At 41.7% G+C, this 27708-nt stretch overlaps 1 protein-coding gene across 2 annotated transcripts in view; it reads left to right on the top strand.

The window, feature by feature from the left end:
* Positions 1-3821: 3821 nt before the first annotated feature.
* Positions 3822-27708, top strand: part of Zmpste24 (zinc metallopeptidase STE24) — a 38995-nt gene continuing 15108 nt past the window's right edge. The window contains exons 1-7 of one of the 2 annotated variants that reach the window (XM_040756731.1): positions 3822-4192; positions 5955-6101; positions 9552-9638; positions 14662-14778; positions 15349-15501; positions 17540-17681; positions 24866-25050. In XM_040756731.1, the coding sequence (XP_040612665.1) occupies positions 4070-4192; positions 5955-6101; positions 9552-9638; positions 14662-14778; positions 15349-15501; positions 17540-17681; positions 24866-25050 (954 nt within the window). In that variant the 5' untranslated portion in view covers positions 3822-4069. The remainder of the gene's footprint in view (positions 4193-5954; positions 6102-9551; positions 9639-14661; positions 14779-15348; positions 15502-17539; positions 17682-24865; positions 25051-27708) is intronic. The other variant, XM_005083827.4, reaches the window with a different exon arrangement.

Raw genomic sequence — 27708 nt, forward strand, 5'->3', positions numbered from 1 at the left:
CTGTGACTCTGAAGTCCATGCTGAAGACATTGGAGAAGATATAAGCCAATCACAGTTTGAGGGTCATGTTGTGTAAATAGGCTGTTTCATGCTAGTCCTTGTCATAAGAAAAGTATGCAGTCTGGGGACCCCTGAATTATTCAAAGGTGAGCAAAGATGAGAGTATGCATAAAGGAGAACATTTTGGGCTTTGTTGTTTTTTTTTATGCTTGTGCACAAGGAGGCCAGAAGTTATGGGATACCCTAGGACTAGAGTTACAGGTAGTTGAGAGTCCATATGTGGACACCAGAAATCAAACTTGGATGGTCTGCAAGAGCAACAAGTACTCTTAACTTCTGAGTCACCCTCTATCCCCAAATGTGTTCTTAATTTTATACACTATGATTTGTCCCAACCCATCCATCTCATTAGCAGATTGATGATAGAATTTTACCATTTATGTTTATATATTACAACTTATAACTTTTATTTTGATCAGCTATTTATAAAAATTATAATGACAATCAGAAGAATTCTAATTCTTGCTTTATTTCAGGACAGGGTTTCTCTGTGTAACAGCCTTGGCTGTCCTAGAACTCACTCTGTAGATCAGGCTGACCTTGAATTCAGAGATCAGTCTGCCTTTACTTCCACATCCACACACATACAGGCAGCAATAATTGGACTCAGAGGGTTTCAAAAGGAAGAGGAATCAGACCTAGTGACATGGGCCTTTAATTCTAGCACTCTGGAGACAGAGGCCCATGTATCTCTTTGAGTTTAAGGCCAGCTAGGGCTACCTGTGTCTCTCTATGTAGCTCTGGCTGTCCTGGAACTCATTATGTAGACCAGGCTGACCTCGAACTCACAAAAATCTGCCTGCTTCTGCCTCCCAAGTGCTGGAATTAAAGGCATGTGACACCACTATACCTGGTTATGGAATGTTAGTTTAAAATGTGTTATAGCCTGGAGTTGATGGCAGATCTCTGTGAGTTTAAGGTCAGACTGGTTTACAGAGTAAGTCTGAGGACAGTCAGGGCTGTTACACAGAGAAATCCTGTCCCAAACTCCTGTCCACCCCCCACCCTACCCCTACTCCTTACCCTACCCCACCCCCACCTCCCTACCTCCCTACATTGTAACAAAAAAATTTAGAGATGGGAGCTGAGAACAGACATCGAGATGGGAACAAATTTTTTCCTATTTTCTAATGGACTAGGGTGGCTATTATTTGTTATGGCATAGATAGGGAATATTTACCATAGGTTCATGTGTCTCATCCTCATATACTGTTTTGGGAGATTGTGGGATCTTTACAATGTGAGCCTTTGCTGGAGGAAACAGGTTGCTAGGGCCTTATTTTATATCAGCTCCTATTCTGGCCTGAGTCCTTTATTTGCTTGTCCACTGACATGTGAGCAAGCAGCCTCATGCTCCTGCCACCACAGAAGCAGCTACTTCAGATGCCATGCCTTCACCATCACAATGGACTGCCCCTCCTCACAGACATGAGCCAGAATAGATCCCCAGTTGCTGCTTTCTGGTTTTTTGTCCAAGTAACTAATACAGAAAATCAGTACCGGGAAGTGTAATCTTTCTCGTGACAAACATGGCTTTTGGGTCATAAGCCTTTCTAACTGGTTCATGGGAGGAATGTGGATGAGTTTGAAACTGTTCGCTAGAGAAGCTCTGGAGTGCTACAGCAGGACTTACTGGTTATTCTGGCGGAAGTTTGGAAGACCAGACCAACAGTGCAAATACAATCAGTGGAGGCCCAAGCTCCTGAGGTTTCAGAGGGAAACAAGAACTCTATTGGGAATTAGACAACCATACTTGTGTTTCATTATAATGGAGGGACTCTATATTACATGCTGCTAATGGCTCATTATAAGTTAGCTGTCAATCTAGGGAGTTCAAGAGCAACACAAGATTCAGTGGCATTGGTGCATATGAACTTTACCCTGCTATACAGAGAGTAGAGATGATAAGGGGGAAGGTTCCAACCTGATGAAACTCAGAGACAAAGCAGACCACCTAACCAGAGGGGCACAACTGACTGAAATGACCGCCTGTTTTCCTCCCATATATAATCTGCTGGCGGGAAATGAGGTGTTAGGGGAAAAAAAAGATGTTGGAGTTTTAGGATGCTGAGTCACTCAGACTGCTGACTTTATCATAAAATAGATTTGGTTCCTGGTTTTTGCTTGTGTCAGGTAGCAGGCACTTACAAATGGGGCTTTCCCGTCAATTCATGTTCCTGCATGTGTATTTCATACTGCTAAACCAACAGGGTCAGTTTACTTTCAGTTCCTGTATTGTTAGAAGTGCTAAGAATTATTTCATTATTTTATGTGCACTGGTGTTTTGTCAGTATGTAGATCTGTGAGGGTGTCAGATTCTCTGGAGCTGGAGTTATAGACTGTTGTGAGCTGCCATGTGGGTGCTAGGAATTGATCTTGGATCCTCTGGAAGAGCAGTGTTCCTAACAGCTATCTCTCCAGTCCCAAGAACTACTTTAATAAGTAGATAATAGGGTACTGGAGCAACAGCTCAGTGATTAAGAGCACTATTTGCTCTTCCAGATCACCAGGGTTCATTCAATTCCTAGCATCCATATGGCAGCTCACAACAATCTTGTAGTTCCAGTCCAGTCCCAGAGGCTACAGTGCCTTCTTTGGCCTCCAAGGGCACTGCATACATGTGGTGCCCAGACATAATGAAGGTAAAACATGTATACACACAAAATAATTTTTAGTTTACAATTTAAAAGAATGGTAGTAGTTTTGGTAATGTCAATCGTTTTTTCTCTTAAGTTAAATTCCAAAACTCAAAGTTCTGCTGACAGTTCAATCAGGCACATCACTAATTTTGCTAAGAGAAAAAATTCCCCAAAGAACATTTGGGTTGCAAAATAATTTGTGACCCTATTATAATGAAGTAATTCTCACACCGTGAAGTGACTTATGCTGATTACTCTCAGGTGGATGAATTTAGGCACAGTTGAGAAATTTGAAACCTCGTTAATCTCAGCACATTTTTAGCATTACAATTTCACCATAATTAAATATTATTTTAGTTGGAGCTACAGATTTAGCTGGATTCACTATAAATAATGATTATGCAAATTAGCAACATCAGTTTTTAGAAACTATTAACCAAGTTGTATTTTGGTCAAAAAAATTCTGACTTGACTTTTCATGTGAATTCAGTGTATTAACATGGGTCACAATGACCCCATTTCATTGATGAATTCGAAGGCAAAAATGGTACTGAGCTGTGATGTGTGTGTGTATGTGTTTGTGTTTAAAACAAGGTCTTGCTGGAATTTCTGGCAATGGCCCCCAGACTCATCTTGCCAGTTTGAGGTTAGAAATGCTATTCATAGTTGCCCGGTCTCAGGACACAGACACACAATATGCCTCCTCTGACAGAACTTTGGGGGGATAAGATAAAATGTGTAAATAAAAAAATCCTCATCAGTAGGGTAATTTTCAGTACTTCCCAAGACAAGCCATATGACCCCAGCTGTAATGCCTTGTTTGGGTAGTTATCGCACGGATGCACCTCTAACCTTTCTAACAGCACTGAACAGAGAAAGGGAAGTTTTAGAGCCTCTCCCATCCTTCCTAGGTGGGAGTGGGGCCCACCCTTTGAGTTCCCGCTAAACCTGGTTACCAGGCGGCCAGCCGAATACCAGTAAGCACAGCACTCCACAGCCTTCTCTGGGGGAACCCGCCAAAGCAAGAGAATCCGCGACCACGCGAACCCTCCCAGGAAGAAGTCCGGAACCTTTGGGTTGAAGTCCCGGGCGCAGAGTCGGGAGGGATATTTCAGGTGCACCTCCGCTCCGTCTTCGGGCCGGAAGTGAGGAAGGTGGGGCATGTCTTAATTCTAGCAGAAATAAGTAGGTTCTGAGGGAGTAAGGAAGGGGAAGAATGTCTTTGTGACACTGCCAGCAGCGTTGAGAGGATGGGAGTCTGAAGATGCTCTCGAAGGGACCCATATCACTGCGACACCGCTGGCACTCTGAGGGACGCGTGTCGGTGTGGGACCGGAGCACGCTGAAGGAGCGGGTGGAATTGGGTGACCATGGGGATGTGGGCATCGGTGGACGCTATGTGGGACTTCCCTGCGGAGAAGCGAATCTTCGGAGCGGTGTTGCTCTTTTCCTGGACCGTTTATCTTTGGGAGACCTTCCTAGCACAGCGGCAGGTGAGCATAGACGGCCCGCCCTGACCGCAGCCCCGGGACAGCCTTAGGTTAGCCTGTGCCTCGACTAAGTGTGTATTCCTTAACTTCCAGCTAGCTTCCTAATTTTTCCCAGTGCTGACTGTAGCTTTGAGGGGTTCTCGGGACGGCAGCAAGTTGTCTGCATCGTCGTAATGGGACCCAAGCATGTTAGCGTCTAATGAAAGGAAAGAGCTGCCCTCTGGCAAACTTGAACCTATCCATGTCTGCACTACAGCACCTTGGGATCCTGGGCCCAAACTTGACCCCTTTATCATTGGTATAACCTTTCTAAATGGAGATGCTAAAATTTTAGGAAACAGCTTCCCGTGACATTGATATTGCCATGCTGAACCACAGGATTAGGAAACATTTTTTTCTGGAAACGTTTTGTAAGTCCTAAAGGCCCTCGCAGTTTTTCAAAATCCTCATTAGTGCATATGTGGTTTGGAGCCACAAATATCTGTGTGTATTTCTGTGTGTGTGTCCTTTTTTTTTTCATTAAAATATCCCCCTTGTTTTTGTTTAAAATTTTAAGTAGTGCAGTGAAAGAACTGACAGTTCCTGGATATAGCCATCGCTAACAGTTTGATTAGAAATTTGAATGTTGAAGTGAGGTACTTTGTAACTGATGGTTTTTCAGTAGCTTGCTGCTGGTTGGCTGGACTTAACCTCCTCCTGTGCTGTCCTTGAGACCCTTCTCCTTTAACTGCTGGACCTGTTTCTTGAGCATTGCAGCCTTTTTCTTCTGCAGTTTTCTTTTAATTTACTTCGTATATGAGTTTATTTGCCAGGCAAGAGCTCTTCCACTGAGCTACATCCCCAGCCCTTCATGACTCTCTTAACTGCAAGTTTATTTAAAAAACAAAACAAAAACAAAAAAAACCTGTCAGCACCAGGTTTATGCCTCAGTCTCCTCCTTTAGTATGTTCCAAGCACTGAAATTACTATAGCTTGGTACTTAAAGCTTCATCGGCTTAGAATTACATAAGTACCCTTGTCTGCAGCAAGCACACAGCATGTGGTGTCAAAACAGCAGGCTGAGATATTGAGCAATTACCTGATACAGTTTACTAATAAGCCTGGTTACATTTTTGTAGGGTTGTTCCTTAATGCCTTCAGATGGTTTTGTTTGTTTGGTGTTTTTATGTTGTTGCTGCTGCTGCTGCTATTGACATACGGTTGAAAAATTGTTTGTTTAAAAAACATGGTTTATTATATACCTTTTGGTATCTGCTCCCTGTGTTATATCCAATGAGCTGAAAATTACCTTTTGGAATTTGACATAATGAGAAAAAATGTTGTAAGGATTTGATATGTTTCTGTCACTCCTATTCCTTAATTTGACGTCTAGGACCAAATTTAATGATGGTCCATTATTTTATTAAGGATGTCTGTTAATGTGTGTAGTGGTGTAGTGAGCGTTCTTGCTTCTCTTTTTTCATGCATTATTTTCTATGTTGTAATACATATGTCATACTCAGAATGAGTGGTCCCCTTATGATGTTACTACTTTGGTCCATACAGGCAAATAAAGTGTGATGACAACCCAGATGGCCATTCCACATAGTCACCTGGCCTTGGAATCTTTTTGTCTGCTCTTACTCTCCTGTGTCACCTGTTTCAGTGGTCAGGGTCCCTGACTGAATGCAGTTTGCACCTTTATATAACAGATTCTACAAGCTTACTTGGCAGACTAATGCTGCAGACAAATATTCACTAAAGTGTTTTCCTTGAAATATTTCAGAGAAGGATATACAAAACAACAACTCGGGTACCAGTAGAATTAGAACAGATCATGGATTCAGACACATTTGAGAAATCTCGGCTGTATCAACTGGATAAAAGTACATTCAGCTTCTGGTCAGGACTCTATTCAGTGGTGGAGAGCACGGTGAGTAATTTATTTCTTGGAGACGCAATTCTCAGGTTGTTTAATACTTTGTAATACTTGCTCTTGGTTTTGCATTTTGTGATACAAAGGTAACAATGCCTTCAAATCCTAAAATGCCTTCTTACATCTTTTATATTTAGGGCTGGAGAGATGGCTTAGCAGTTAAGAGCACACTGCCTGCTCTTCCAAAGGTCCTGAGTTCAATTCCCAGCAACCACATGGTGGCTCACAACCATCTGTAATGAGATCTGGTCCCTCTTTTGGACTGCAGGCATACATGCAGGCAGAACACTGTATATATAATAAACAAATCTTTAAAAAATGGAAAAAATTTATATTTATTTACTTTGATATTGCCTTAGTGTATTATTATTGTGAAGAGACACCATGACCACAGCAACTCTTATTCATTTTTTGAGATAGATGGGATTTCTCTGTGTTGCCCTGGCTGTCCTGGAACTGGCTCTGTAGACCAGGCTGACCTGGAGCTCACAGATATCCACCTGCTTCTGCCTGCCAAATGCTGGCGTTAAAGGCCTACACCACCACACCACAACCACAGTAACTCATAAGAGTAACTCATAAGAGGAAGCTTTTAAGTGGGGCTTGCTTATGATTTCAGAGGTTAGTTCATTGTCATCATGGCTGGAAGCACGGTGGCATGTAGCATGGTGCTGGAGAAGGAGCTGAGAGTTCTACATCCAGATCTACAGGAAGCAGGAAGAGAGAGTAACACCGGGTCTGGCTTAGGCTTTTGAAACCTCAAAGCCTACCCTCAATAACAAACTTTTTCCAACAACGCCACACCCCCTAATTCTTCTCAAGTAACCCCACTCCTTATGACTAAGCATTCAAGTAAATGGATCTATTAGGACCATTCTTATTCAAACCACCACAAACATGAGAATTTTTGCCTTGATGTGTGTATGTGCACCGTATGTATGCCTGATGTTCACTGAGGTGAGAAGAAGGCATTAGATCCTGGATCTGGAGTTACAAATGGTTGTGAACCCCTATGTGGGTGCTGGGATTGAGCCCAGGTCCTCTGCAAGAGCAGCAAGTACTCAGCTGCTGAGCTATCTCTCATCCTATAGAATGCTTTCTTGACCTTGTTTAGTTTTTACAGTGTTGGGAGTCAAACCGAGGGCCTCAAGCATGCGTGCTACTCTACCTCTGAGCCATATTCCCTACCATAGTCCATAGTCTTAGTGATAGTAATGGGTGTGGAGTAAGGGAGGCAGAAACATAATGTTTAGTCAGTTGAAAATAGAATGTGATAACTCACCTGAAGGCCAGACGTGAAAAGAGCCTTATATTGTATGCTGTCCTTTAACAGTCCACACAGGTCTACTGCTGCCATTGCCACGGCCTCTTCCTCTTCTTTTCTAGTTTGTTTACTTGTTTGTTTGAGACAGGGTTTCTCTGTGTAACAGGCTGTCCTGGAGCTCATTCTTAGACCAGGCTGGCCTCAAACTTTGAGATCTGCCTGCCTCTGCCTCCTGAGTGCTGGGATTAAAGACGGGCGCCACCATTACCTGGCTCTTCCTCCTCTTTCTCTTCGTCCTTTTCCTGCTTTTGCTGGAGATTGAACTAAAAACCTTTTATAAGCTAAGCTTCTTTGAAGTTCTTGGGCTTTATTCCCACAGGACCATGATAAAATGACAGGAAAAGCATTTTCAGTTTTTCTGTGATTGTCACTAGTAAGTAGTTGCCAGAGAGATGGGCAGTCGTGGGTGGTAATGATGATCATGGGAATGGCTGTGTGTTGTATGTGGTGACAGGGTAGAATAATAGGTAATAGGGTAGGGGTATGAATTTTATAGTGTTTTGAGGCTCACCTCTTAGCAGTACTGATGGGTTAACGATGGGAACAGTTCTAGTTATGATTTCCATTTCATCAAGTTTCTATGTTTGTTATTTGATGTTTATGACAGCAAAGTAGAGAGGTAGGCATTTTCCCTCTTTCTGGGAGGAAGTGAAGGCTCAGAGAAATTAAACAGCCATTTAATGGCCAAGTGGGAGAACTGGGTTTGCCAGTCTGTTCTTCTGAGTCTTTAAAATCACACTGAAGAAAGTGTTCTTCAGACTGTGGGCCACAGTGTGAACATAGTGGAATTCAGTTCTGGAAAATTAGTGCTGCATTTGCCACTGGACAGAAAGCATTCCTATTTTGTATTGACTAAAATTGAAAGATTTGTATGTTGTGATCACAAAGAGAACATTAAGTTTACCCCCCCACACACACACATACACTTTTTGCCTTTGTTCTTTGTACCTGAGAAAAAACTAAGCAGGCCTTGTGTAACCAATTGTGGAGGGCTACTTTCCGCATACATGCTAGGGGGGAAATGCCCAGACTCTCTGAGATGGACTTTAGCTGCTATCTCACAGAGATCCTTATAGAGCCCTTGCAAGAAATGGAATGGCTAACACAGGCACTGTGCTCTGTAATTCTAGCTACCTAAGAGTTAAGTTTAAGAGATGGAGACTGCCCTGGGCAATATAGCAAGGCTGTAACAAACACCACCAAGAACTGTTATGACTGTGAATGAGAAGAGTGGAGTAGAAAAGCTCAAGTTGTGTGTATGAAGTCTACAGTGCATGAGCATGTGTAGAGATGAGGTCTACAGAGCATGAGCATGTGTAGAGAGAGGCCCAGAGGGTGACACTGAGTGTCTTCCTCAGTTTCTTCTCCATCTAATTGCTTGAGACAGGTTCCTCACTGAACCTACAGATAGCCAAGGAGCTCCAAGGCTCCTCCTGCTCACTTCACCAGCAGTGCAATTGTAGGCTTGAGTCCCTGTGTCTGGATTTTTATGTGGGTGCTGAGATTCTAAAATCAGGTTCTCGTGTTTGTATAGCAAACAGACACTTTGCTCACTAAGCCATCTTCTCAGTGCTTTGGGTTTCCTCCATCCCCTCCTAGTCTCTGGTGACTAATTTCATTTTCACCTATAAGATTGGCCTAAAACTCACAGAGATCCTCCTGCTTCTGCCTCCTGAGGGCTGGGATTACAGGTGTGCTCTACCGCCTGGCCAGAAAACCACTTTGGAAATCAATTCTCTTTCGTTTTCTACACTGATTCCAGTGAAGGTCATCAGGGTTATGTGGCAAGTACCTTTACCCACTCAGCCAGCCATCTTGTTGGCCCTAGATTAAATTTTTTTTTTTAACTTCCAAAAGTGAGTAAGACTCCTGGGCTTGTCTTTTAAACATTTTTGAAATGTAATTCACATACCATACAGTTTACCCTTATTCAGTGTATAGGCAAAAAATATCTTGGTAGTCTAAACTTTGTGTCTCAGTAGTTTGTGTTCTTCTAAATGCATATTTTATTCTAAATGAGTTAACTCCCCCTTTTCCCCATAACTTACTTATTTTCCCTTATAACATACATAAGATAGTTGTGAGGACTGTTTAAATGTGACCATAATCTGCTTGTTTTCCAGCTTATTCTTCTCTTTGGAGGACTCCCTTACCTCTGGAGGCTTTCTGAACGGGTCTGTGGTTCTGCTGGCTTTGGGCCAGAATATGAGGTATGTGATCCTTTGCCCAGATTGGTCAGCCTTTATTTTGAGTGGTGAGCTTTACACTGAAGTTGTCTTTTTTGGCTCCCACCATCAGTAGATTTGCCTCTCAGTTCTTGTCTGAGCATGTATTAGCATGATGCCAATGTTTCATGACAAAACATTACGACCAAAGCAGCTTGTAAAAGAAAGCATTTAATTTGGGACTCACCATTTCAGAGGGTGAATCCAAGCCATCGTGGAACGTGTCAGTAGGCAGGCATGATGATGAGTCGGTAACTGAGAGCACGCATCTGATGCACAAACAGGAGGCAGTGACACACCTCCTCCAACAAGGCCACACCTCCTAATCTTTACCAAACAGTTCTACCAACTGGGGACCAACATTCAAATCTATGAACCTATGGGGGCATAACATTCAGCTATCACAGCTACTTACTATAACTCCAGAATTCTAGTGGCTTTTCAGTTTATTTCCCAATCACATAATAGCTAGTATGAGTATTTTTAGTTAGCAGGTGACTTTGTTCCATTTGGTGAGGCAGGGAGTCAGTTTGTTTTTATTTTGTGTTTGTCATTCAGTGCCCAGTGACAGTGGGAAGAACATCCCCTCTTTTTAACTGTAATGCTAAGGTTATGATATGGTACATTCACATTACATGATGAAGTAGTCATTTGATCTTATCCAGATGGAAGGGAGCTGGGAAATGTAGTTTTGATTAGGCTGCTGCTTCTTAGGAACAACCTTGTGCAATGGCAGGGGTACATACCATTCAGTCTGTGGAACTTATACTTGGCAAATACATAGTAAGCAGACACTTCAAATGAAGACAGAAAGTTTATCTCCTTAAGTGAATTCTCCATCTGTAATGGATGCTGCAGCCCTGATTCCTGGCTTTCTCTGGAATCTGCCAAGTCAGTTACTTCCTTCCTGACTATTGAACATCATGGACCTGCTGTGTGGATATGTATTCTTGGCTTTAACTTTGTATAGACTGAGTTTCTCTGTATCTCAGCAGCTCCTTCCCAAATAACCCACTCAGAGACTTACTCAGCCAATAGCCCTGGCTTATTACTAACTAGCTCTTACAACTTAAATTAACCCATTTCTATTAATCTATATGCTGCCACGTGACTTGTGGCTGTTATCTCTCCCCTTGCATGTCTTGCTTGTTTTTTGTCTCTTGGCTCCTCCTCTGACTCTGACCTTCTTCCCAGCATTGTCTCTGCCCTGAAAATTCTGCCTAGCCATCAGCCAACCAGCTTTTTTTTTTTCCCCTCGAGACAGGGTTTCTCTGTATGCTTTGGAGCCTGTCCTGGAACTAGCTCTTGTAGACCAGGCTGGTCTTGAACTCACAGAGATCCACTTGCCTCTGTCTCCTGAGTGCTAGGATTAAAGGTGTGTGCCACCAACGCCTGGCTGCCAGTCAGCTCTTTATTAACAATGAGAGCAATACATATTTACAGTGTTCAAAGATTGTTCCACAGCAGCTCTTCTCATCCTGTGCCCTTTTCAATATACCATTTTATAAATCACCAGGCGCGTGTGTGCGCGCACCTGTGTGTGTGTGTGTGTGTGTGTGTGTGTGTGTGTGTGTGTGTGTGTGTTAGAAGACAGCTTGTAGCAGTCAGTTCTCCCTTCTATCATATGGACTCTAGGGCTTGAACTTAGCCTATCAGGCTTTGAGGCAAGCATCTTTACCTACTGAGTCATCTTGCAGGCTCAGAATAGCCTGTAAGTAGGAATACTTTGATGAATGAGTAAGCACAACTTCTATATGTGTCAGTAAGAAATACTCATCTCTCACTATGTAAGGCAGTGCAGCCCATATGCATATGTATGTGGGGACATCTACTGGGGCATGGACTACTAATGGCTGCTCTCCCCTCCAGTCATGACAAAGAAAAGTGACTTTCTCTCAGCAGACATCAACTGCTATTAGCTCCTTAGCTAGAGGTGAATCTTTATCTTTTTTTAAAAATGTTTATTTATTATGCATACAGGTTTTTTTTTTAATCTGTGTACATGCATGTACCCCAGGAGAAGGCATCAGACCTCATTATAGATGGTTGTGAGCCACCATGTGGTTGCTGGGAATTGAACTCAGGACCTCTGGAAGAACATGCAGTGCTCTTAACCTCTGAGCCATCTCTCCAGCCCCGAGTCTTTATCTTAATGGGATGAATTTTGTATTTACTGACTTAGGTTCTTTTCGTATTGGTTTATATAGCTAGACCTTTGTTCTTTTCTAGCTGCATGATAGTCCTCACTTTGTGTAGTTCTGATATATACAAATGTAAGTTACCATAGTTTAATTGTGATACCAATCTGTCAACACTGTGGCTCAAATTTCAGTTACCATGGTGTATTATGTGAATAGTTACATAAGCTGCAGACTTCCCTGTCAGCTGTTCAGTATACAGATTATGATGTAAGAGGTAATCAGGATTAGTCAGATCAATATTTTCATCACTCTAAATGATCAGTTGCACCACAACTGTCACTCAGTTATTCTGAGTGTGATGCCTCATTCTCTTTCAGCTAAAAATGCAAACACATTTATAAAATGGATAGTTGATGTGGGTGCGTGCCTGTGATCTCAGTTACGTGGAGGCTGAAGCTGGAGAATCACTTGAGTCCAGGCATTCAAGACACAACTGGACAGCATATAGGGTGTGTGTGTGTGTGTGTGTGTGTGTGTGTGTGTGTGTGTGTGTGTGGTGTGTGTTGTGTGTGAGAGAGAGACAGATAGAGATTGAAAGATGGAGTTGGCTGACAAAGGTGAAAGTGCAACAAAGAAATGAAAAATTATAACCCTGAAAGTGAGGTTCAGGTCTGACTTAGTGAACTGTGTTTTAGAGAGTGTGCTGCTGACTGTGGGAGTACTAGTGCTGTCACTGTCAGACTGGGTAGACGAACATCAAGAGACCTGTATGGCAGCAGCTTGGTTGACACAAATGTAGGCCATGGTTGTGATAAATGGGTGGAGATATCCCGTAACTAGTGATGCTATAAAGCCCCTCACATAAGAAGGACCTTTAGGGATATTTCACATTGAAGTTCAAAGGATAAAACATTAAGAAGTTGATCTTACCTTAGCTGTATGACATCTATCTGTGCTATAAGATGCACAAGGAGACACTGAGCATTGTTTAAATTTCCTTCAAATCATTGAAAAAGAAACTAAAAGAGAAGCTGGTCCTTGATGTTTCCCAGTATATTTTTAATGTGCATTGGGCCTTGCTTGCAAGAATGTCTGTGAGAGCATCAGATTCCCTGGAGCTGGCGTTATAGGCAGCTGTGAGCTGCCACATGGGTGCTGGGAATTGATCTTGTAACCTCTGCAAGAGCGGCCAGTGTTCTTAACCGGTAAGTAATCTCTCTAGCCCCTCTCCAGTATGTTAAAATAAGGAGATATTAAAACAAAACAAATTAGTTTTGTTATTTTCTTCTACTTCCCTACATATTAAGAGCTGACAGTAATAGAGTTTTCAGTTGTTGACCAATGTATTTCAAGATCACAGACAACCGTATATTTTTTTAGTTTGTTCATTAAAATTACTTTACAATGCCAGATGTTCTTCCAGAGGACCCATGTTTGATTTTTAGCACCCACATGGCAGCTCACAATGGTTACTCCAGTTCCAGAGGATTCCATGCCCTTCCTTTTCAGGCACCAGAAGTGCACATAGTACAAAAACATATATTTGGCAAAACTCCCATATACATAAAAGAATTTTTAAAATTATTTCATATATCTTGTTCAGTGGAAAAGTTGAGTTATAAAGCAATAGTAACTAAGTCATGAGTGTCATCCTTAGTCATAACTAAAGATGAATATTATTGTCCTGGAGATGAGTCTTTTTTTTTTCTTTCTTTTTTTTTGTTTTTTGTTTTTTGTTTTTTCAGGACAGGGTTTTTCTGTGGATGTACTGGAACTTGTTTTCAGTCTCTAGACCAGGCTGACCTCAAACTCAAGAGATCCATCTGCCCTGTCTCCTGAGTTATGGGATTAAAGGGTGCACCACTACTGCCCAGGTTTTTGTTTGTAATGATTATTTTTATTAATTAATTTTCCTCTCCTTTATTTTTTAACTTTTCATAGATTCTTTGTGCATTTTACATCATGCATCCTGATTCCACTCATTTCCCCGCCCCATCACTCTGCTCTCTGCTCTTGTGACCTCCCCCCAATTTAAAAAAAAAAACCAAAAAACAAAATTAAAAAGTCTAGCCTACAAACAAACAAACAAACAAAAAAAACCACAGCATCTTGGCGTGGAAGCTGTAGTGTGTGGCCCAGTGAGTCACACATATACCTGAGTCCATCCATCTTTACTTGTAAGTGTTCTTTACCATGGATTGTTGGTCTGGCTTGAAGCCTCTGGCTTCTGCTACTCTGTTGATACTGGGCCCTCACTGGGACTCCTTAAGTCCTGAATTAGGGGATCTATCCTACAGCTTTGGATCTGCAGTCTGGCAGTTCACAGATGAAGTGATGTTGAGATGGGCTGACTCATAGTCCTGGTTCTGGGCCTTTTAAATGTCATTTCTTTCTTCCCCTCAGTAGATTCAAATTTGTACCAGCTCTTTAAATGTTTCTTCATTTCCCCTAGGCGTGGTAGCTCACACCTTTATTCCCAATCCTGGGGAGACAGAAGCAGTTGGATCTTTGTGAGTTTGAAGCTATCCTGGTCTTCATCGTCAGATAGTGAGTCCCAGGTCAGCCAGAGCTACATAGTGAAACCCTGCCTCAAAACAAACATACAACCATACCAAGAATAATTTTTCCTTGAATCCAACTAGCATGTGTTGCTTTCTGTCTTTTCTGAATACTACCAATGATTTTGTCCCTATGATTTAGGGCAGCTTTCAAGTCATGCCTCTTCTTCCAAGTAAACATTTTCCCACAGCAGGATGCTGTTACAGGCTTGTTCTCCACAGGATCAAGTGCATTGCTTGGGATACAATAAGCTCTCAGTACATACTTGCTGGTTTATTTTTTATTTTAATTTTTTTTCTTGTGCTTAGATCATTCAATCTTTGGTGTTCCTTCTGTTGGCCACATTCTACAGTGCACTGACTGGCTTGCCATGGAGTATGTATAATACTTTTGTGATAGAAGAAAAACACGGCTTCAATCACCAGGTATAATAGAAATTATCAGGGTGTTTTGTTGTTGTTTTGTTTTAAGATTTATTTGTTTGTTTATTATGTATACAGTGTTCTGCCTGCAGGCTAGAAGAGGGCATCAGATCTCATTATAGGTGGCTTTGAGCCACCATGTGGTTGCTGGGAATTGAATCCAGGTCCTCTGGAAGAGCAGCCAGTGCTCTTAACCTCTGGGCCATCTCTCCATCCCAGTTATCAAGGTTTTTAATATGAAGATTGTCTGTGCTTTAGTCCTAGGCTGGCAGTAATTGAAGTATAATTGGCTATTTAGAGCATGAATCAACTGAGAAAAAAGAAACCACAGATATGGTAAAGACTTTAGTTTAAGGTCTTGATAGCTTTTCAGCTAATATTAATTATATTATTTTAAACTATGAAATGCAAGACTTTTGCTTATTGTCCTAGGCTGCCCATTGTCCTCTAACGCAGCCTCACTGCATGCTGATCTTAAATTTGCTTTACTGAGGTGCTTTGTGTTTACTTATAGCTGTTTAAAAAGCAAACCAGTTGCTCGGTTAATAGTGGTAATGTTTTCTTTTTTTTCAGACTTTGGAGTTTTTTATGAAAGACACAATCAAAAAATTTGTTGTGACTCAATGTATTTTATTACCTGTGTCTTCCCTTCTACTTTACATTATTAAAATTGGAGGTGACTACTTTTTTATTTATGCCTGGCTGTTCACATTAGTTGTTTCTCTGGTAAGTAAACTCTATATTGTATTCATTTATTGGAGACTTTCTATATGTGTTGTCTTAGAGTTTCTATTGATGTGAAGAGACACCCTGACCACAGCAGTTCTTACCAAGGAAAACATTTAGTTGGGTAGCTTACAGTTTCAGAGGTTCAGGCCATTATGATCATGGTGTGACATACGGCAGCATGCAGCCAGACATGGTGCTAGAGAAGGAGCTGAGAGTTCTACATTTTGATTGATAGGCAACAGGAAGTCATCTGAGACACTAGGAGTGACTTGAACATATATGAGATCCCAAAACTCACCCCCAAAGTGGCACATTTCCTCCAAACCAGACCAATACCTACTCCAACAAAGCCACACTTCCTAATGGTGCCACTCCCTAGGGGCCATTTACATTCAGACTACCACAGAGTACTATATTTACATTGTTGTCTTCCTCCTCCTCCTCCTCCTCCTCCTCCTCCTCCTCCCCCTCCTCCTCCTCCTCCTCCCCCCCTCCTCCTCCTCCAGTTCTTTCCATGTCCCTCCTACTGCTTCTCAAATTCATGGGCTCTTATCCCTTAATTATTTCATTTTCTTTACAAAAATTCCTTAAGACTGCCAGGATTGCATTTTCATTGCCATGTAAGTAGTTCGGAAGAAAAGGTTACAGTGTAATCAACTGCCCATATACATTTTCTTCTTGCTTTCGGATATAAGAACAAGAGAACTGATCTGCCATATACTCTCTTCTCCTGGTGCTGACCCTTACATTTGCCAGAAGCTTTTAATGATCTGACTGCTAGGACTGGGACTGAACATTTGTAAGTTTGACCAGAATGGATGGCTTTTGACTTACAGTCCTTCTTCCACCCCCAGTGCCTAACAAGCCTTAATGTTTTGAAAAGAAAATAGATTTATGGCAGACAAGAGATCAGAGCTGAGGATGTAGCTCAGTTGGTAGGGTACTTGTCTAGCATACACAAGGCCCTGGGGTCAGTCTCCAGTACTTCATAAAGCAGGTCTGGTAGTGCTCATGGGAGGTGAAGACGGGAGGATCAGAAGTTCAAGACCACCCTCAACTGTATATATTGTCCAGCCTGGAGTAGCGACTCTGTCTCCAAACAAAGCTTATGCTTTACTTTCCTGACTTTCTTCTGTCCTGCCTCCCTGCTTTCCCTTCTGGTGTATCCCTTTCCTCCTCTCTTTGATTTATTTAGTTAATTGCTTTGTTGTTGTTTTAAAGAAGCATCTTGCTATTTAGTTCAGTTCCTGTACGGTCTAGATGGGCACCAAATCCCTGCCAGTCCTCCTCCCTCAGCCTGCTGAGCGCTCATAGGCATGCGCCACTGTGCCGCTCATAGGCATGCGCCACTGTGCCGCTCATAGGCATGCGCCACTGTGCCGCGTCTCTTCTTTGCCCCTTCTCCCTTCTCTCCCCCTTCTCCCTTCAGCCACGCTCCATCCTTTGATTCCTTCTTTTCGTTCCCCCTTCCCTTCCCAGCTACCACCTCCTATCCTGGCCTCCCTCCTTCCTCTCACCCACTTTTCCTCTCGTACACCCCCTTTCTCTTCTGTTTCTCGTATTCTAAACTGCTTCATTGCACAGACACTGACTCATACAATCAAATGGTCTAGGCTCACAGACCTAGAAAATTGCATCTGTCAGTTCTTCATCTCCATTGGTGCTGAGGGTTATTTCCATCTGCTCATGGATTTACAAAGACCAATAGTAGTGTGGCAAACTGAAGTAAGAGCAGAGAGTTGAGGAAATCCTCCAGAAGTGCCATTTCAAGCAGAGTAAACAGAGTGTGTATTATAACTGCCTTACAGTGCCAGGAATCCCCAAGAAAGGGCTATTGATTGGCCCCAGAGCTCTTACTCAGGGTTACTAGCTTTGTTTTCTAAAATTAAGTTGACTTGCTTACTGTGCTATCACACTGCTACTTTGATGTAATTTACTAAATAGACACTGCCCCAGGGGTTGGTTGGATGAACATAATTGTATCACATAATTGGATTTTTTAATAATGAGAAGTTTTCTGTTACTTACTTTTCAGGTTCTGGTCACAATTTATGCTGATTACATTGCCCCTTTGTTTGACAAATTCACACCTCTCCCCGAGGGAAAGCTTAAACAAGAAATTGAAGTGATGGCAAAGAGTATTGACTTTCCTCTGACTAAGGTGTATGTTGTTGAAGGTAAGGCTACCTGGATGTAAAAAGGGTTTATTAGGTTGTTCATTTTGAGCACTTTATTCTTAAATCAGCCTTTATTGTTTGTTTTAAATTTGTCACCTAAAAATAGGATACGATTTTACATTTGGCTTTTTAAGATCTGTAGGAACTGAACCAGAGAGACACTCAGCAGTTAAGACCCTGGATGCTCTTCCAGAGGAGTCAGGTTTGGTTTCCAGTGCTTATACAGTGGCTTACAATTGCCTGTGACACATTTTAAAAAATGAAATAAAAATAAAGAAAAAAAGGTTTATAGGAACTTATGACATTTTCCAGGATAGACACTGGTAGCCTGATGCCAAATCCTGCTCCTGCCTACAACTCCATTTGGTAAGCTATACAGCACTGTTCTTTTTTGTTTTGTTTTGTTTTGGTTTTGGTTTTTTCGAGACAGGGTTTCCCTGTATCGTTTTGGAGCCTGTCCTGGAACTCGCTCGGTAGACCCAGGCTTGGTCTCAAACTCACAGAGATCCACCTGCCTCTGTGTCCCAAGTGCTGGGATTAAAGGCGTGCGCCACCACCGCCCGGCTACAACACTGTTCTTAATCTTTGCTGCATAGTAGTAGACCAATCATTTACCTCATTGTCTGCCTGGCTCGTTGGGTAACTGAGTTGGACTTTTGAACAATCAGCTATATAGCACTAGTTTAGGGACTCTAAACAAAACCAGTGTTCTTGATTTTTGTTTCCCCTAGCAGAACACCAGTGCTCCAGAGAGCTCTGCCCTGTGGTGCCATCAGGCACTTCACCTTAGTTAGACAGCTCCTCTGATTGCCTTGGAGAGTTAAGCCGCCTGTTAGCTTTCATAAGACTGCTGAAATTTTGCCGGGTGGTGGTGGTGGCAGCTATGGCAGTAAATGCCTTTAATCCCAGCACATGGGAGGCAGTAGCAGGTGAATCTCTGGTGCCTACTGTAAACTAAAACATCACCAGTGACAAGCAGTGAAAGTGGAGGGAACAAAGGTGGTTGTAACCAGAAGCAGCCAGGAGCAAGCGCACAGAGCCTGACAGGCCTCTGCCAGCAGGGGGAAGAGTTTGGTGTTTGTTGACGATTGAGACAGCCCAAGTAGCCCCAGCTAACCTCAGAATTACTGTACAATTGAGACTGACCGTGAGCTCCTGATCCTACTGCGTCTGCTTCTCTAGTGCTGGGATTACAGGTATGAGCTACCACACACAGCCAGGAGAAGATCTCGGCCTTCTGTGTGGTGAATGCCATATAGGGCGAGGCAGAGAGAGCAGGTAGGAGGTTGGTAGTCCAGGTTAGAAAGGATGGGTGTTTTTGTTGTTTGTTTCTTTTGTTTTATTTTATTTTAGACTCAAGCAATAGTTGATGAAGAGAAACTGTTGCATGTGTTCCAATTGGTCTTAATAAAAACCTGGAGCCAGATATGGGGTAAATGCTGAAAGCTGAGAGAGACAAAGGAGCAAGCCACAGCCACCTCTTACCTCGCCAACTCCTCAGCTGAAAAGGGACATAGCTCCTATCTCTGCCCTGCCTTATCACTTCCTGTCCTTACAGACCTCCAGACCTCTATGGTTGACTAGTGGCTAACTCCACTCTCTCATCTCCAGGCAAGCTTTATTTGTTGGAGCACAAACAAAATATCACCACAAGAAACAGGGAATGTTGATGCCATTTGCTAATAGATTACATATAGGGAAATAAGGAAGTAATATTAAGGATAACAAATATTCTGGAGTTGATACGGACAGTCGTATAAATGGGAATAGAATTGGAAGAAGAACAGGTTTTTAAGGAATTAGAGTTCTCATGTCTGTGTTAGTATTGAAATACCTTTACAAATCATCTTACTCATAGCTCTGTAACCAATTGACTAAGCAGAAGAATTTCTTATTGAGAGCTACAAAATCTTCAAAAAGCTATTTACCAACCTTGCAAAATGGACTCTTAAATGTGTGACTATGAATTAGGACTTACGGGTAGAGCCAGTATGGGGAGATTACTGTTGTTGCCACTGCAGAATCCTGTATTCGAGGCTTATATAACTTAACCTCATTGATAAAAGGCTTGCTTTGCAAGCATGAGGACTTGAGTTTGATCTCCAGATCAAATATAAAAATGCATTGTATAGCTGGACAGTGATGGTGCACACCTTTAATCCTAGCACTTGGGAGGCAGAGACAGGTGGATTTCTTTGAGTTCAAGGCCAACGTGGTCTACAGAGAGAGTTCCAGGACAGCCAGGGCTACACAAAGAAACCCTGCCTTGAAAACCAAAAAAATGTATTGTGTAGTGGGACTCGGTATTCCCAGCACTGGGGAAGTGGAAACCAGAGGATCCCTGGGGCTCACTATCCCTGGGGCTCTTGTCTCAAAGGAAGTGGATGGCATTTGTTAGGATAACACCTGAGATTGTTCTGTGGCCTCCACATGCACACATATACATGTGAACACATATGTGCACTTACACACACACAAACACACATATACTTTTTTCTTTTCTTTTCTTTTCTTTTTTTTTTTTTTTGAGTAGAAGGGATTGAAAGGTGGCTTAGTGGTTAAGAGCATTTGTTGCTCTCCCAGAGGATTAGAATTCAATTCCCAGCACCTACATGGTGACTCACAACTATCTATAACTCCAGTTCCAAGGAATCTGACACCCTCTTCTGGACTCTTAGGCCCCAGGCACACATGGTGCACACCCATACATATAAAATAAAAATAAATAAATGTAAAAATTAAGTTTGTTTTGTTTTAAAGTAGAGCCCTAACAACTTTGTCACTGGCAGCTGCAGAATGAAGTCGACTGCTTTGCTTTTTTGTGTGATTCTCTTGGCTATTCAGAATTCCCAGGGCTGCATCTTACCCACTAAGCTGGTGCATGGGGCTAGTTGCAGGAATTGCTGAGGAAACAAACGCCTAGCTTTTAGGTTTCCCAAATGAGAAGCAGTCTCACATAAGACCTTCACTGTGCAGTCCCCTCTGAAAGGGGATTCCAGTAACAAGTGGGAAAAGGCACAGATTAAAAATACAGACATCTAGGGCCTGGAGAGGTGGCTCAGCAGTTAAGAGCACTTGCTACTCTTCCAGAGGTCCAGAGTTTGAATCCCAAACTCACAACCATTTGTAACTCTAGACCCAGGGGATCTTTGCCCTCTTCTGGCTTCTGTAGGCACTCACATGTGTGCACATGCACATACTTATTTTTTTAAATCTTAAAGAACAACAAATAAGAGAGATGGCCCAGTGAATGAAGGACTTGCTACCAAGTCAGAGGACTGAACTGATTCCCTAGAACTTGCATGGTAGGAAGAAAGAACGAAGTCCTGCAAATTGTCCTCTGACCTCCACACATGAGCCATGGCGTGTGCATAAATACACACAAAAAATAAATAAACTAACAGGGAGCTGGAGAGTTGGCTCAGCATTGAAAAGTGTTTGCTTTGAAATCATGAGGAGTTTGGATCCAAGCACCCCCTCTAGTAAGTCGGAAGTTCTACAAACCCACAACTATCTATAACTCCAGTTGCAAGGGATCTGACACCTTCATCATACACACATATATTAATTAATTTTAAAATTCCTTAAAGAATACAAGTAGGTTGAGATCTGTTGTGGAGCTTCTCCTGTAGCTGCACATTGTTGGAAACCACTCGTATGGTAATTGTTTTTGTATTGTACACAGGACTAGTTCCCAGGTCTGGGGACTGCAGGACAGCTAACCAAACTGTGAAAGCCCTGATCATCCTGGGTAACAACTTATAAATGAGTGTGAGCTGGACTTGTTAATGTTTGTGTCCAGAGGGACTGACTGCCTGAGAAGCAGGCAGACCCATCCAGCCTACAAGTGATCCAAAAGGGAATTCTTAAAGTGAAATTCCAAAGATCTTAGATGGGAATTTTGGAGTTTTGTCCATATGTCCATGATTCGGGTAGAGGGAGAAGAGGTCCAAGTAGGCTGAAATGATTCCTCTTGAAGAGGAATCTTTAAGTTTAGGAGAAACTAAGGTGACCTTGTTGGGCAAAAGAAATCACAATTTGTGAGTTTCTTTTTTTAAAAAATTTTATGGGTGCTGTTGGCTTTTTAAAATTTATGTATTTTTATTTTATGTGTATGAATGTTTTATTGAAATGGATGTCTGTGTACCACATGTATGCCTGGTGCCCATGGAAGTCAGAAGAGCGCATTGGATTCCTGAATCCATTGGAACTGGAGTTAGAGCTGGTTGTGAGTCACCCTTGGGGGTGCTGGGAATTGAACCTGGGTCCTCTGCAACAGCTTGTGCTCCTAAACACTGAGCCATCTCTCCAGTCCCATGGGTTTCCTTAATAAAAATGTGTTATTATACTTAAACTCTAAGTTGAAAAAGTCAGCATATATTTTTGGCTTAGAATTTAGTGTTTCCATAGAGAGAATAAAGATTAAATTTAGCAATTAAGGAAGTAGAATTAACAAATATGTAGATTTCCAGTATAGACATGTCATACAGGTGGCTGCATATGTAAGCCTGGGGCTTCAGGGAGAAGCTTGTCCTCAGAACATAGGTTTAGAAGTCTCTGGCACATGACTGGTGTTTAAGGCCAAAGATGAGGGCATCACCTGGCTCAGAGTTGGCAGAGAGGAATGAACAGCAAAAGGACTAAGTGTACCAGGAGGGTGTGTTCGTCTGTGTCAGGTGCTGTTCAAACTCCTGTCGAGAGCAAAGTGTTTTTATTCTCAGAGTTCTCAATGCATTACCTCACTATTTTACTGGTATTATTAACCCAGTTAGTAAACAAGTATTATCAAATACAAACTGCTTACCAGACATAGTAGTTTAAAAGGTTTACAGTGTAGTACAGAAACTCCTAAACTTTAATTATATGTGGATTCCCTGGAACACTTGTTAAAGACAGGTTCCTGGCTCCCACTCTAGAGACTCTGGCTTGGTAGGTGTTCCCAGTGTCTATGATTTTGATGTGGCTATTCCTTGGACCATACTCGTAGAAGCCTGGACCAATGGGAACTATTGAGACAACAGTTTTATTTGTCTGCATATGACCTGACCACCCCCACCAATAGTCTCAGATGGCATCTAGAAGATTTGTGTTACAGGTTTGAGATGAGGGCTGGGGATATGACTTAGTAGAATGTTTGCCTAGCAAGGATGAGGCCCGAGGCTCTTCCTCATTTTAGAAAAAAAGGTATGAGGGGATAGAGAGAGGACTAGACAGTTAAATGTGCCGGTTGTTCTTGAAGTGGAATTGAGTTTGGTTCCCAGAACCCATGATGGGTGATCTAGAACTGTAACTTCAACTCCAAGGTATCCAAAGCCACCTTCTGGCTTTGTGGGCACCCATACACGTGTGTACACACACACACACACACACACACACACACACACACACACACACACACACACACTTCAAAAGAAAACAGTATGAGAATGATAGCAAAGTTTGCCACAGTACTGACAAAATAGGACCTTATGTTTGTTTCTTAACTTCCAGGTAAATACACCCAAAAATGATATTATAATATAATAAATAATAATAACTACTATTTTACTGTATTTTAAACTTACTGCCAAGTGTGTCATTTTAGAAATATGAGTAGATGCATGGCTAGGAGGATGACTCAGTTGGTAGAATGCTTGCCTAGCATGAACAAGGTCCAGGATTGTATTCCTAGCACCACATAAACCTTCTGTTGTGTCCATACCTATAAACCCAGCACTTGGAAGGTAGAAGCAGGAGGATCAAAAGTTCTACATCATAGCACTGGTGAACAGTCTGGGATACATAAGCCCCCAGGGAAAAATTAAACTTATGTGTATATGTGTATGTCTGATTTTAGGAGTTGGAGTTAGCATGTAGCTCTGATTCACCTGATGTGGTGATAGAAACTAAATTTAGGTCATCTGCAAGAGCAGTAAGTGCTCTGAAATGACGTGTCACCTCCCCAGCCCCCTCCACCCCATGGCTTCCCTTGACCTCTGTTAGCCCCTATACACGGGTATCATACACTTACATAAATAAACACATATGCATAAATAAAAATAAATATTTTGTTAAAATAGAAAGGAAAGGTGGCTCAGCGGTTAAGAACACTAACTGCTCTTGTAGAGGCCCTGGGATCAATTCCCGACACCCATATGGCAGCTCACAACTGTCTGTAACTTCAGTTGCAGGGAATTTGATACCCTCACACAGACATACATGCAGGCAAAACATCAATGCATACAAAATGAAAATAAGTAAATAATGAAAAAAATAGAAGTGATAGATGTATAATTCACATTTTCTTTGGGAAACTTGAAGTTTTTAAGAGAAATAAATATTTTGTCATTTCTTTATTTAAACACACACATATAAAAAGAGTAGTATTAGTGTGGGTCAAGGTATGTTGTTATAATATCTTATGAGGTACATATTAGCCTTGCTTCATAAACATGAAACTAGAGCTTTAAAATGGTTTCTAGATTTTCACAACTGATACATGCCAAAGCCAGGATTTGGGCTCAGAGTATACTCTTAGCCACTTTATTCAACTCATTGTACAATGAAGAACATTTGGAAATTGAAGAAATACATAAAGAAGAAAGTGGTATCAACCACAGTTCGGTACACTCAGCCTCTGTTGAAAGTTTCCTTCCAGTCTCACAGAGCCCTTCCTGATAATAGACATCTGCTTTTTAAAAAGCCCTGGAACAGAGACAAATGATGTCCATACTTGTGGATCCCCGTGGACTACACTTCCTTACTGTGGTGTTTCTTCTCATAGCCTCGGGTTTATGCCTTTCTATCTATATGCACTTTTTTTGATAATATGGTAATCGTGTATATATATATGTATATATATATATGACATTTTGCATTCTTCACAATACTTTGGTGAGCTTTTCTCTTGTTAAATTCCATGTAGGCATATACATTTTTTTTCTTGCCGCTTTAAGTTCCATTTCATAGCTTTATCAGAATTTAATCATTTCAATTGGGTATTTAGGCTTAGTGTACTATTACTACAAACCAGGGAGAGTAAATGGAGCAGGATGACAGTCACTCCACTGCTGCTAATGATTTCTATTAATACAGTTTTTTTCCAGGTGTTAAACAGCTTGGAAATGTTAATGTCCTTTCCATTAGTTCTGAAGGAGCCCAGATGTTTTAATTCTGTTCCGTGCTTTGGACTGTCTTTTCCTTAGGATCTAAGCGCTCTTCCCACAGCAATGCTTACTTTTATGGCTTCTTCAAGAACAAGAGAATAGTTTTGTTTGACACTCTACTAGAAGAATACTCTGTACTAAACAAAGACAACCAGGAGGAGCCTGGCCTGGAACCCCGCAATGATGGCGAAGGGGACAGTGAAGAAATAAGAACTAAAGTGAAAGTGAGTTCTGTTTTCCCTCAGAGACTCTGACTTAGTTTTTATACATAACTTATTTGACAGAGCATAAAATACCAGTTTCTGTGCTACAAGTGAAGTCCACAGAGACCACCAGATAGAAATACTGTGGACCCTTTAAAGTTCTGCTGTTTGGGAGAAATGATTACCTTTATCACATGCTAAAGTACCTTGCAAGCTTTCACATATAAAAATGTGAAATTGTACATATTAAAATTGAAAGATCTTATTTTTTAAAAATCATGTAATAGCTTTATGCACGCACGCGCGCGCGCACGTTTGTGTGTGTGTGTGTGTGTGTGTGTGTGTGTGTGTGTGTGTGTGTGTGTGTGTGTGTGTGTATGTGTACATGCTGTGGCAAAATCAGAACCAGTTGTAGGAGTTGATTGTCTCCGGCCAATCTAAGTCCTGGGGATTAAGCTCATCTAGGCAGCATAGGTGGCAATTGTTGTTGGTGTATCTACCAAAGAAGACTACTTGGACACATAAATTTAAGCCAATAAATGTCTTTGTTAGCTGGCTGGTGACTTATCTGGGTGTAATCAGTGTGGCTCCATTGTAGTCCCAAGCCTTTCTTAGGGTGAACTTTTTTAAAAGATTTATTTATGTAGTGTTCTGTCTGCTTGTATGCCTGCAGTCCAGAGGAGGGCACCAGATCTCATTATAGATGGTTGTGAGCCACCATATGGTTGGTTGCTGGGAATTGAACTCAGGACCTCTAGAAGAGTAGGCTCTTTAATCCCTGAGTCATCTCTCCAGCCCCATTAGGATGAACTTTTAAGCCCAAAACCCATACCCAGAGTTGGCCTGATTCAGTTAACAAGAACAGTTAGAACAGAACTACAGAAGCTGAAAAACAAGGTTAGTATATTTAGAGACTTTCCTGGATTTCCTAAGGATTTTGATGAATTAGGTCTTTGTTTTCATTTTGGCTGGTGGTACTGCCTGTATGCTGAGTTTTATGACTTGAAAGGTACTTTCATCATGGAGTCAGTTGTGCTAAGGTCTGAGAGCCTATTACAGCAATCACCTTTATCTGATGAGACATCTCATTGGCCCTTATTCTGATCAAACAATTTCTGCAGACAAAAAGAGAAGGTAGATATTTACTTTTTGGTGTAATTGAGACATAGCAGTTAATAGGCCTTACTTGGGCAGTGGACAGAGTCAAGACCTAGTCCTGTCATTTAGTCATTGAGATTCCTTGGGTGCATTATATAACTGAATTAATTTGTTTTTAGCACATATTTATGAAATATATGCTCTGTACTGAACTGCTTTGCTTGGCATTAAGTACAAAAGTACTCTGGGGTGATTGTTCACACCTTTAATCACAGCACCCAGGAGGCAGAGGTAAGTGGTTTGAAGCTTAGATTGGTCTTCAGAGCAAGTGACAGGGCTGTCAAAAGAGCTGGGTGGTGGCGGCACATGTCTTTAATTCCAGTACTTGGGAGGCAGAGGCAGGCGGGTCTCTGTGAGTTCAAGGCCAGCCAGGGCTACACAGAGAAACCTTGTCTCAATAAAACAAAAAAAGCAAAACAAAAAATCCAAAAGTAGGGACTGGAAATATGGCTCAATGGTAAAGTGCTGTCTCAAATGCATAAAACCTAAGTTCAATGCAAAGCACCAAATAAACCAGTCATTTTTATTATAAGTTCAAGGTCAGCCTGGCATGTATGAGGTGCTGTCTCAAAATTGAAAAAATAAAAGTTTTTTTGTTTTGTTTTGAAGAGAAACCTAATCTTTATAAGCTTACAGTGTGAAAGGGGGATAGTCAGACAAACATCCTTTGCTCTGATACTGGGAACCGAGAGATACAAGATATAGAAGAGTAGAAGAGAAGGCATTTCTTTTCCTTTTTATTTATTTTTATTTTGTGTATGTGCATACTTGTGTGAGTGTCACATATCATGTGTCTAGTGACCAGAGAACAATTTGTAGAATCAATTCTCTACTTCCACCTTTTCATGAGTTTCAGGGATCAAACTCAGCTCTCCAGACTTGTTGGCAAAAATCTTTACCCATCAAGTCATCTCACCAGCTCAAGAAAACTTTCCCTATTTTGTTGTTTTTGCTTGTTTGTTTTTGAGACAGGGTCTTCATATATAGCCCTGGCTGTCCTGGAACTCATTATGTAGAGCAGTTTGACCTCAAACTCAGAGATCCACCTGTCTTTGCCTCCCAAGTGCTGGAATTAAAGGAGTCTTGAGACATCCCCCCACCCCACCCCACCCCAAAAAAAAGGTGTGTGCTGTACTCTCAACCCCAAGAAAACTTTTCTGAAAGTCTAAAAGCATTACTGGGTGAGGTCAGCTAATGCTGACTAGTAAAATTTAAAGCACTAAGAATAAGGGAGAATAGCAAGAAATAGTAAGAATCTTCAGCAACAGTCTGTGGTATTTGTATGTGGGATGGCATGTGCCCTTGGTTTGGTGTCGTGTTAGATGATTTTAGATCCTTATTCAATTACCAGCTGCACAACTCTGAGCAAATAAATTAAGGTTTCTGAACATCTGATTCCTTGAGGCAGAAGAGAGGCTGATAGGATCTTTCAACCTTGGCACTACTGGACTGGATAGTCTCTTGTCATGTTTGGAGCATCATTGTCCTGTCCCCTCTAGAGACCAGTACACACATATTACA

Source organism: Mesocricetus auratus, unplaced genomic scaffold (assembly GCF_017639785.1).
Source record: "Mesocricetus auratus isolate SY011 unplaced genomic scaffold, BCM_Maur_2.0 Super-Scaffold_100014, whole genome shotgun sequence".
NCBI classification, from domain to species: domain Eukaryota; kingdom Metazoa; phylum Chordata; class Mammalia; order Rodentia; family Cricetidae; genus Mesocricetus; species Mesocricetus auratus.